This window comes from Pleurodeles waltl, chromosome 7 (genome assembly GCF_031143425.1).
Source record: "Pleurodeles waltl isolate 20211129_DDA chromosome 7, aPleWal1.hap1.20221129, whole genome shotgun sequence".
In the NCBI taxonomy this organism is placed as follows: domain Eukaryota; kingdom Metazoa; phylum Chordata; class Amphibia; order Caudata; family Salamandridae; genus Pleurodeles; species Pleurodeles waltl.
Window position 1 is genome coordinate 1,435,474,203 of NC_090446.1, and position 12,275 is coordinate 1,435,486,477.

At 45.5% G+C, this 12,275-nt stretch overlaps 1 protein-coding gene across 2 annotated transcripts in view; it reads left to right on the plus strand.

The window, feature by feature from the left end:
* LOC138246450 (putative methyltransferase DDB_G0268948) overlaps window positions 1-12,275 on the plus strand; it is a 182,185-nt gene that overhangs the window by 140,743 nt on the left and 29,167 nt on the right. For both annotated transcript variants that reach the window (XM_069201064.1, XM_069201065.1), the window contains exon 7: window positions 416-553. In XM_069201064.1, the coding sequence (XP_069057165.1) occupies window positions 416-553 (138 nt within the window). The remainder of the gene's footprint in view (window positions 1-415; window positions 554-12,275) is intronic.

Genomic DNA, 12,275 nt, shown 5'->3' on the forward strand with positions numbered 1-12,275 from the left:
GTCCAGCACAAATCATCAACCTGGGAAACAGAGGCAAAGAATTAGAAGACGCCAAAGATGTCAAGTCTAACATGCATATCTTGATAGATATGGTGCATTCCTGTCCTTTCACACAGCGCAGTGCAGCAAGTACCTTGCTGCACTGTGTGTGAAAAAATGATAAATATGGCTCTCAGTTTTTTTGTTAATAATTGCTAATCATCCTGGACCAATGGGTATAAGGACTGCTCTTGTTGCATGAATATCTTATCATGTTTTTTGGACTCTTAGCTCTGTATTTTCAAGGGTAATATCCTATGTTTAATATGAAGCATGTTAAAATGTGTAGCAGCTCCACTTTGGATTCTTCTTAAATTCTTGTATTTACTTAATGCTAAGTGACCTTCCTTGTCATATTGCAATATTTTTTTTACAGAGTTACAAATATCTTGCTAAAGTGTTCCATGTCTCTTACTGCATTCCTGGGGTTTCTGGAATCACATTTCATGTTCCAGCTCTTCTCAAAGAGGGATCCAGAAAACGCAAACGCTTTCCTTAAAAAATTACAAGAAAGGTAAAAACAATCTACATTTTGTAAGATTACAGTATGAAAATATTTTTAAAATAATTTAAGTGAATCTGTAAGCTTGATTTGTTCAAATTAACCAGATATCAAAACTATTACTTCGAAAGAAGGAAGGTGCATCCCTTATGTAAGCAAAAACGTCCTTCAAGATAGTTTTTATAATTCTGAATTGAATTTTTCACAATACTAGACTGCCTCTCTGCATCATGATTCCACAATAATCCTTCTCCAAATCCTATCTCTGGGCCTTAATACCAGCGCTAAAAGTTCTTGTTACAAGTTCGAATGGTAACTCCCTCCAGTGAGTCGGAAAATTGCACCATTATGAAGACCACCCTGAGGAACAACTGAGAAATGAATATTAACTGCGTGAACTGCAGTAATTTGGCCTTATTGTTTCCCATTCCCAGCAACATGTTAGAGATATTAGCTCCTTTTAGTGGACATGGCCTCAGAGGAAACTGTCTGGACTTGCAAGTTGACCTTTTTTTTAGTGATCACATGTCCACACTGGAGTTACTGGGATCATCAGATAACTCACGATAATTCATAATCGGATTCTCTTTCTGCATTTGTAATAATCTGTCACATGTCAGATATTTCTAGAGCTATGCACACCTTTATTATACAAGTTTAATCACTAACATATTTTCAAGAACAACATTTTTATCTATTATGTGCAATTCTCTTTTTACTTGGCATCATCACTCGTACTTGACTTTCATGTAAGGGGCGATAATCAGTCTACTTAAAAAATATTCCAGTTCTCTTCTTTTTTTGCAAATAGGTAAATACTTAGAGCAGGACTCACAAAGCCAATTTATATATTTACACCTGCACATGTACTCCTACCTAAGAGCGTGGAGTTTCCATTTTACCGGTAGTACACTTGGAAAAAGTCAACAGCTGCAGCTTTTCAGAAGTGCTGCACGAAATGACGAACAATTGGATGGCCCAGTAGTGTCAGCGCACTCCGATCCAAATTGTTACAAACTGGACCAACAATAAATAATGGCCATGATTGAGAGCTAAGCAAAGGAGGCAGCAGCCACCGAAACGTTTCCCAAATAGAGGAAATTAAAATCCCTAAAATTACAACTGCATTATTGAGCAGTCCCAAATGTATCACCGGTGAGTCATCATAGTCCATCAGAATAACTCTTCTTTTATTCTGAAGATTTTCTGGCAGGGCATGTTCCAGGCTACCAATGTGTTTCGCCACCTGGTAATCACACAAATGAATGACAGCCCGGGATAGAGAAAATATTATCAAATGTGAAATAATTCCTGTAAGGATGAATACTATCGATAATCTTAATTACTTTCATCAAGGAAAGCAAGTGTGTGTCCACACAACTATCAACCACAGCTTTGGAAAGAACCTAGAAAACACAGTAGGTGTGTGGGATACAGTGAAGTGAGCTAAGCTAAATACAGAAATAGTACTTGTTGGTCCAGTTGTCCATCTCCTATGTATATTACAGTCTCATAAATCAACAGAACATCATAAACTACAGGAAGGATCTAAAATATCATAAATAATAAAACAGATCTAACCGCTCAATTGAGGCGAAAATCATCCATCAATTTAATTTGTAGAGCGACCAACATTGTGAGGCAGAACATATTCCTACATCAGATCGAAAGAGAGTGTGTGGGGGAGGGGTAGTGGATATTGGGGAAAGAAGAGGAAAGAGAAAAAGGTATCCCAGATGCTCAGGGGAGATTGGTATGCGACAATTGCTATGGTGACCTTGAATAAACTAAGTGTTCAAAAATGTACAAAATATAAATGAGAAACTCCTCCAATCCCGATTATGCTAGAAAATCTGAAAGTATAGAGGATGCATAGTATGAACTACTGCTAACAGAGGTATACTAGTGTCCTGGATAATAAACAGCCTTAAAATAACACATTGTCTCTACAAACTCTTGGTGTAAGGGGCAAGAACATGTAACCAAAAGTCTATGTGATCAGTGAGATAAAAAAATACTTGGGGGACTTATATCTTTGCCCAAAATATTCTAGGACTGTAGTTAGAATTGTAAATACGCCTTCTGAATATTCCCCACTATTCTGGGACTGGAGTTAGAATAATACATTTGATGTACCAATGTCCACCACACCTACTGCTGACATTGGGGAGCAGTTCAGGACAAGAAATAAAATAAGAAATATGCTGGCTGTTTTAAGAACACATGCAATAGTAAAAGAAAGAGGACTGGTTGTACACAGTGACAGGACACCTAAGAAAAGGAGGCACCCTTTTGGAAAGAAGTGAATGGAAAAAACTTGTTACTTAAAATTGTCTTTAGAGCTCTCTATCCTGACAGGAAAATATGTATTTGATGAGAGGGCGGAACAAGCAAATAGCAAAAATTGAGGGAAGACATCGTACAAATATTAGAGTTAAAAATGTGTCAGTCAGGTAAATCTAAAGAAAATGAGTCATGCACGCATCAATCAATCAATCAAGCAGTGCTTGTAAAGCGCAGCTACTCACCCGTTAGGGTCTCAAGGTGCTTGGGGGGTGGATGGTAGCGTATATCGGTGAGGTGGTTTAAAAAAGCCATGTCTTCAGTTCCTTCGTGAAGCTGAGGAGGGAGGTGGTTTGTCTGATGTGGATAGGTAGGGCGTTCCAGGCGGTGGCTGCGAGGTGGGAGACGGAGCATCCTCCTGTTCTGGTTTACCTTATGGGGGATATTTCTGTGAGAGAGAGCTGGGCTGAGCGTAGAGCCATGTGGGGTACGTGGAAGTTGAGTCAGTGGTCGAGGTAGGCTGGTCAGGTGTTGTGGATGGCTCTGTGTGCCTGGGTGAGGATCTTGAAAGTGATTATTTTCTCTATGGGGAGCCAGTGCAGTGTACGTAGGTGTTGCAAGATGTGGCAGTGTCCCGGTAGGTCGAGGACCAGTCTGGTGGCAGTGTTCTGGATGTTTTACAATTTGTGGGTGAGTTTTTTGTTCATTCCAGTGTAGAGTGTGTTGCCGTAGTCCAGTCTGCTGGTGATGAGGGAGTTTCTGATGGTCTTTCTATGTTGGAGGGTGATCCACGTGAAGGACTTGCGTAGGAGGCGGAGGGTGCGGAAGCAGGTGGAGGTGACTGAGTTGATTTGATGGTTCATGATGAGGTGATTCCGAGGTTGCGGGCTTGGTTGGCGGGTGGTGGGAGGGATTCCGAGGGTGGGTGGCCACCAGGAGTCATTCCATGCATTGGGTTGAGGGCCCATCATGAGTACTTATGTCCTGTTGGTGTTGAGTTGAAGGCAACTGTTTCTCATCCAGTTGGTGACTGCTTCTATGCCTTTGTGGAAGTTGTGTCTGGCCTTGTTGGGTTCGTTGGAGAGGGAGAGGATGAGTTGGGTGTCGTTGGCGTAGGAGATGATGTTTATTCCGTAGCCTCTGACCAGGGTAGTTAGCAGGGCCATGTAGACGTTGAACAGCGTGGGGATGAGGGAGGATCTCTGGGGCACTCCGCAGGTGTGGGATTTGCAAGGAAGGGAGCGAGTCTCACTCATTGCGTTCTACCAGAGAGGAAGGATTGGATCCAGTCGAGGGCCTTGTCTCTGATGCCGGATTCATGGAGTCTTCTTATCAGGGTGTTATGAGAGACTGTGTCGAAAGCCACCGAGAGGTCTAGTAGGATGAGTGCCGCCGTCTCTCCTTTGTCCAGTAGGGAGCGGATGTCATCTGTTGCATCCAGGAGGGCTGTTTTGGTGCTGTGGTTTGACCTGAATCCTGATTGGGAGATGTTGAGGATGTTGTGGTCTTCTATAAACATGGCGAGTTGACTGTTGACTGCTTTTTCAATTACTTTTGAAGGAAATGGAAGTAGGGAGATGGGCCTGAAGTTTTAAAGGTCGGTGGGGTCTGCCGTGGATTTCTTGAGGAGGGGGTTGATCTCATCGTGCTTCCAGTCATCGGGAAGGTGGCGGCAGCCAGTGAGTGGTTGAAGGTGAGGCGCATCTTGGGGGCGATGGTGTCTGTAGCTCTGTTGAAGATGTGATGAGGGCATGGGTCCGTGGGGGCCTCGGAGTTTGTGGAGTTCATTGTTTTCAGCATATCTTCGGTGGTGAGGGGTGTCCAGGTGGAAATTGTTGGTTTGTTGGTATAAGGGTTTGGTAGAGGGAGTTCTGCGCATAGGTTGTCCTTGCTGAAACTGTCGTAGATGTTCTTGATTTTGAGGTGGAAGTAGGTTTTGAGTCTGTCACAGAGGTCCTGTGAGGGTGGGATGTCCGTTGTTTCACTGTTGGGTTGGTCAGTGAACTGCTCTGCCACCTCGTAGCTCCACTGAATGGAGTTGTGAAGATTTTAACCTTCAGTGGGACAACACTGCAGGTTTTTAGCTGATGAGGGTGCCATGAGGCATGATTCATTCACCTAGAGGTACCGCTAAACAGGATCTGATGCTGCAGAGAAGAACGTAGCAGGAACAACAGTGAAGTCAGACCGACCAGTGATGGACCTTGGGGGGTCAGGCTGGCAAGTAGGTCTTCTGCCTGTAGTCAGGGAACATTTTGATGATAAACTTTCTAAGTCCCATCTTTTAGGCTTAGGCATGAGCAGCACCTATATCACCAATTCCAACGATCCTGGACCTGGGAGGTACAACTTGGGGGGGGTTAGGACTCACACCAGCAAAGTCCATGTGCACAATGCAACATCTCTGGAGCTCTTTATGTCGCTCTAGCTCACACAGGGGCCAGTCAACTAGATCTTGGTGTCACTTCTGGTGGGCCTGGGTTCAAGGAGATGGTCTAGTTCTTCTCAAGCAGCAAGGCAGTCCTCTGAGGTACAGTGCTTGTGAAGTCTTCCAAAGGTCCACAAGTGTACTTAAGAATGGTTCAGGAGGTCCAATATCTGTGCCTGCTGTAGATCTTTGAAGTGGGGGAAACCTTTAGGCGAGCCTCACATCTGTTTCTTGAAAGTATTTCCCTTTCCCTGCCAAGGCTCCAAGAAGTCAGTAGTGAACAAGAACAGTGTTGGGTTCCTTTGTGTGTACTGGAGGCAAACACTTGGAAGTGTAAGTGGGGCAGGGAATAGCTATGTCCCCATCAATCCTGACAAGACTGCTCATACCACAACAATTAGTCCCTCTTTATCTCATTGTTAGAGGAATACACAAAACTCAATAGCAGAGCCATTCAAAGTTCTGTGACTCAGAATGCAGACAGCAGACACCAAATGTTAAAGACAACACATTTTTTAGAAGTAGCATTTTCGGAGTTCTGAATTAAAATTCAACTTTGCTGTAAAAAATGTGGTTGCTGGTAGACTGGGGTGTGAACATTGGTCAAGCAGCAACCGCACTTTTTGTCAGGATAACCCCAAATTAACCTGTGCTCAACCCCTTGTAGCCTGGCACAGAACAGTCGGGCAATGTGTAAAGTATTTGCTCAACACTTCAAACAGTAAAATAATCGAAACACACCACAAAAAGGAGCCCACAACAAAGTTAGGAAAATAGAATAGATTTTAATAAACTAAACAAGACCAAAATGACAAAAATCCAATTAGTAGAACAGAAGATATTGAATTTTAATGCACCGAGGCCCTCATTATGACCCTGGCGGTCGGCGGTAATATGGTGGAAAGTACTGCAACAGGCTGCTGGTACTTTCCACCATGTACCACACCCACCGCCACAGCGGTAACGGCATGCGTGCTGGAGACACTGTACCGCTGGTGGAATTATGACCCCGCCTACAGCCATGGTTTTCGTGGCTTTCTTACCAATGTGGAATCGATGGTTTTGCGTCAGAAAATGACACTAGCCTGGTTTCATTGTGAAAAGAACTATGAAAACAATGATTTATAATCCCATGTTAAAAAATTCTAAATTTAAAACTGCAAGTGCCAGAATGCATAGTGATGTTGAATAAAAAGCTATAACCAGCTTGGGGTTTCTCAGATGATGGTGGATGAGTGTAGATGTATGCGCAAATGTGCACACCACTTGGTCAAATGTACCATGATATAACTCTAAATGTGATAAAGTATAGAATTTCAAAGTGCTGCCAGGTGCATTTGAATAATGTTAATGTACTTAAGATGAATATATTTAATCTGATAGCCATGATTTGAGAGTTATATAGGTTGCTGAAAAAACCTGCAGTATCAAAAATGCTTTTAGAAGACCAAGTATTTTTATTTTACCAACTGATGCAATGCACATTGTGCCTGGGATCCCTTTCACTAAAATTGTAGTGGTGTCGGAATATGTTTTTTCACCTGTCTAGAATAATTCATAGACATCTGTGTTAAGAGGTGTGCCCAGGGACTCTACACCATGGAAAACAAGATGTGGATTGGTCACTGGCCAAATTTCTCACTTTCTGAGTCTGAGGCAGATAACACAAGCACCCAGGGCCAGTTTTAGCATTGGTGGCACCTCCATAGATTTCCTCACTACCATTCCCCATTGGTGCCCCCCATCTGTCCATAGCCCCCTCTCATATTTCATTTCTTTCATAGCACTACCCATCCCTGTATGAGAATGCTTTAAATCACACACACACATACTACACATGTGGGTAGTGCCTTGGTGGCAATCATTGTGGACGCACCCACCCCATCACTGCCATCAAGGATTCCCTCACTATTACTCTCTGTGAGAAACTAGGGCTGATTGCAGAGGCCCCATAACTTTTTGCCCCCATTTTCCACTTTATGCTGGTGTTTTCCTGACTCTGATGGTGCCCTGGGTACTGCTAACCAGTCCCAGGGCCTGTGCTCTGTGTAAAATGGATATGCAAATTAGGCTAATTATAATTGGCTAAGTTAACCTACCTATAAGTCCCTAGTACATGGTAGGGCATGTAGGTTTAGGGACCACAGCATAGGTGGTGCACACCTAGGTGCATTGCTGAGGTGCCCAGTGTCATTTTAAAAGCAAGCCTGCCTTGCTGGCTGCTTTTAAATTAAAGTTATATGCAAATTCGACTTTGGAATTAAAGGTATTTCCAAAGTCTTAAACTACCTTATTTTTACATATAAGTCACCCCTAAGGTGTGCCCTATGTGCCCCTAGGGCTGGGTGCCATGTAACTATAAGCAGGGACTTTATAAAAATAGATTTATAAGCCCTGGTGAGGTAAAAACAGCCAAATTCGTTTTTCCCTCATTGAAGTAAATGGCCTTCATAGGCTAGAATGGGCAGACTTTATTTTAAATTTTAAAGTCTCCTTAAATGTTACATACCAAGAATTTGGTATCAAATTGATTGTTGTAATAAATCCCACAACTTCCAGTTGTTGGATTTAATATAACTTGTCCAGGTAAAAAGTTTAGACTTTACCTAAAAAGTTGCCAATTTCAGCTCTGCATTGTTTTTGCTGCTGTGCTCTGATTGGCCAGCCTGCAGCAGCTTCTGCCAGGCTACCTTGATGAGGTGTGAAGTGGCCTGACTTCACACAAAGGAATGTGCTTGGGGGAGAGAATCTCCCCTCAGCAGATGGTGAGGCAGGAAGGGGGAGGGCTGCCAAACTGGTCTTCAAAGGCAGAGAAGGACATTTGCAGCACCCAGCAACACCCCCACATCCTGCAACCCCAGACAACTAGGTGCCCCCTTTATTAGATTAGGAGAGGGCAGGAGAGGGGTGTGTTTATGATTTTTAGCCACACCAGTGGGTGGGCTCAGCCAGATGTAACCTCCAAAAATCAGATTCATCCATGTTGGATTTTTAGAGACTGTTGCCTTCTGGGATGGATTTTTGCCACACTTCCCAGGAAGTGGTCATCACAGGGGGACGACCCTGTCCCTGATTGGAGAACCAGGGCCCCCCTGCTTTTTACCCAGGAGCAAGGATAAAACTGGCAGACCTGCACCCACGCCTCAGATCCCCTCCAGAATTCAACAAGAAAGGAACTAAAGAAGAAGAAGGACTGCCCTGCTGGACCCCTGGCCTGCACCTGGACCCTGCACTCAGAAGGACTGCACCAGCTGCACACTTGGGCTTCACCACAAGAAGGACTTTGCCTGGCTTTAACTGGTTCAAGAAGGGACTCCATGTTTGCTACAGGTGAAAAATTGCTAAACCAGAGTCCCCTGCACCAACTCCTGAAGAAAGCGACCAGCTGACCACTGTCCAGTGGCCAAAAAGGAGTTTGCGCCAGGTGCATTCTGGGAGTTGAAGTCCGCACCCCCCAAGGACCATCACAGAACTTCTGGACCCTTGGGGTGAGCTGTGGACCCCAAAAAAACCTTAAAAGAACATCTGGGTGAAGCCCCAGAAGTTTGGAAAAGATTGGAGAATTTTTGAAAAAAAGCTCCATAAAGTGACCGACCCGACGCGGAAATTCTAGCCGGCTTGCCTCAACCGCGACCCGGCCTGACTTCGTGGTTCGTCCCGGTAAAGAAAAACATCCAAAAAAGAGACTAAGTCCGAACGTAAAAAGTTGACCGGGACCTTCCAGCCATCGTATCCGAGAATGGCTCCACGGACGTCGGATCAAGATCCAGGTTTACCCCGGTCGAAGGATTTTCATCTCGAAAAAACGACTAAGTCCGAAGGTAAAAATCACCACCGAGGAAACCGACTTCGCGTATCCGGACAAGGGCTCCAGGAGGTCGGATTCAACTGGCAGGTTCGTCCCGGGGAAGAAAAACATCAAAAAAGAGACTAAGTCAGAAGGTAACTTTTTAACCGAGGCCTCCCGCGACTTGTAGCCGAGTAGGGCTCCATCGCGGTCGGCCTGAAAGTTTGACTTTGCCCCGGTCCTGGTGCAACCAGATGACCCGATTGGCGCTTTTTGTTTCTAAGCGCTAGAAAATAATAATACTTTAAAAATTCATATCTCTGGTTCCCCTGAACCGATTTTAATCGTTTTTGTGTCATTTTAAAGATAAAAATATAAGCTATTATCATAAATTGGTTTTGGATTTTTAAACTGTTTCCTGTGTTTTATTTAATTACTGTTTTGTGATATTTGAATGCTTTACACTTTGTCTCCTAAGTTAAGCCTTGACGCTCGATGCCAAGCTACCAAGGGTAGAGCTGGGATTAATTTACTGAGACCTAACTGTACCTATGTGGAGGTTAGTGACTTGTTGCTAGGTGTAGGTACCTTCCTGCCCTACCAATAACCCATTTTCCAACATAATTGGAAGCAGCGACGGGATCCTGTACTTGTGTTCAATATCACATTACAGTTTTGAGTAAAACAAATTAAAAATCCTTTAAATTGTCCTAGTGCAAAAATTGTTTTTTTTTATTTGGATTAATTTCAATTATTGAATTTTTGTAATTTTTCTAAATTCTTGTTTCCAATTTTTGCAAAACGTTTTTGTTGACACAAAACTAGGGAACCATGGAGCTTGATCTGGCTAGCCTACCCACACTGACAGTAGTCCAGCTTAGGGGGTTGTGTATTGAAAGAGGGTTGCCTGCAACCACTGATCTCAGGAAGCAAATCCTGATCACATCCCTGACAGCATGGGCTGAGGCCCAAGAGGTAGAGTCAGAAGAAGCTCCAGAGGAGGGAGAAAGAAGGGAGGATGCAAGCTCTAACCACTCAGGGGAGGGAAGGCATCTGAGCCCAAGTGAGGATGAGGAAGAACGGTCCTCAGTAAATACAGTCACTAGGGGCAGGCCCAAAGCTAGTGGTAGGAAGGGGGTCCTTTCAGGTGGAGAGAACCCATCCATCAGAGAAAGAGAGCTGGAGGCCCAGCTAGCATACATAGCTTTGGAAGCAGAGAAGCTGGCCCTAGAAAAGAAAAAGTGGGCATACAAAGAGAAAAGAGATGGAAGCAGCGATAAAGAAGCTGAGGTGTCCATGGGTGGGGGAGTTTGCCCAAGATTACCCAAGGTGGTAGTTCCTGCTTATGTAGAGGGGGATGACATAGATAAGTGGCTAGGGGCCTTTGAGAGGGCACTCCAAATGAGAAGGGTTAGGCCTCAATACTGGGGTTCCCTTTTGTGGGAGTTGGTCCCCAACTCAGGGAGGGATAGGCTTCTGACCTTAAGGGGGGAGGAGGCAGATTCATACCCTAGTATGAAGAGGTGCTTAGCCAAGAAGTTTGGTCTGACCCCAGAGCAATATAGAATGAAGTTCAGGGACACCCAGAAGGTCAGTACCCAGTCTTGGGTTGACTTTGTGGACATTTCACTAAAGGCACTAGAGGGCTGGATTATTGGTAACAAAGTAGATACTTATGAGGGGTTATACAATCTGATCATGAGAGAGCACATCTTGACCAATTGTATCCAAGAAAGGTTACGCCAGCATCTAGTGGACTCTAAGCAGACCAACCCTAGAGAGCTAGGGGAGGCAGCTGATGAGTGGTTGAGAACCAGGGTGGTTGTCAAGTCCCAGGGGGGAGACTCCAAGAAGGGGGGGTCAGGTCCCCAAAAACCTAAGGAGGGAGGTGGTAAGCCCACCACAGAGACTCCCTCTGTACCCCAGAACCGTAAGAAGGAGGAGAGTAAATCCCACTCCCACTCTGACAAGCAGAGACAGGGAGACCCAGGGTTAAAAAAACTCTTGGACAGTAGGGCTTGCTTTGACTGTCAGCAGACAGGTCACTTCAGAGGAGATGCAGCCTGTCCAAGGAAGGTGGTTAGCACTGGGCTGTCCAGTGTAACCATAGAGGAGGATTCCTCAGATGATGAAGTCCTCCTAGCATTGTGCTGGGAGACAGGACCAGATGGTAAGCTGGTGATCCCTGAGGGTGGGAGTAGGCACTTCCACCACATTCAAGTGAATGGGATCCCTACCACTGGCCTGAGAGACACCTGTGCCAGTCACACTATAGTGAGTGACCGGTTAGTGACCCCAGACATGTATGTCCCAGGAAAGACAAAGAACGTCAGGATAGCCACAGGGGAGGTCACCTCCAAACCTGTAGCCATAGTGCCCCTAGAGAGGGAGGGTATCCTTGACTGGATTAGGGTGGTAGTCAGTGCTGACCTTCCCCTACATTGTATCCTGGGCAATGACCTCCCAGAGGTGAGTCTGGTCACAGATGGGGTGGTCGCCCAGGGCGCCCCCCCCCAACCCAAAGTCCTGGGGAGTCAGTCCCTCCAGTTAGGAGACAGGGGTCCCCAAGAAAAGGAAAGAAGAAAAGGAAGGGTAGGCCACTCTTAAAGAGAGTTCCAGGGAGCCAAGGGCCTTCTGCCCCAGTAAGGGGGGAGCCCAGAGTTGGCACTGGTGAGGCCTCACCTGACCCCAAGGAAGTCCTGAGTAGTCAGGCAGCTGTCCAGATGCAGGGTGTTGCCCCTGCACTGACAGAAGGGAGAGTGGAAAGAGGGTGTCTGCCACAGGAGGTGGTAGCCCCCCACTCTAGACAGCAAGAGGGGTGCCAGGACCCCAAAGATGCCCCTAAAGCAGCTCAGCCACCTGTCAGTGGAGAGCTTACGGTGTGGTTCTGGGTACTGACAGCTGTCAGTAGCTTCTGCTGGGTGCTAGCCTTCCTGGCAGCACTGTACTTGGCCTGGGAGGCAGACCCCAAGGCCAATAGCAAAGTAGGCCCCCTGACCCTGTTGGTCATGGTGGGGTTGCTCAAGTGTTGGGTGACCTCTTTGGGTAAGCTAGGTGTTGCCCTAGCAAAGTTAGGAGTAGGGGAGGTGGGCACCTCACTACCCAAGTTGACAGAGAGAGAGGAGGAAGACCCCCCTAGAGGGAAGTTTCAGTTTGAGTTGGGTCCTTTTACTGTTGGGATGGCTTCACTACCCAGAGGGAGTGACCCTGACAGGAGGATATAAGGCAGAGTAGGC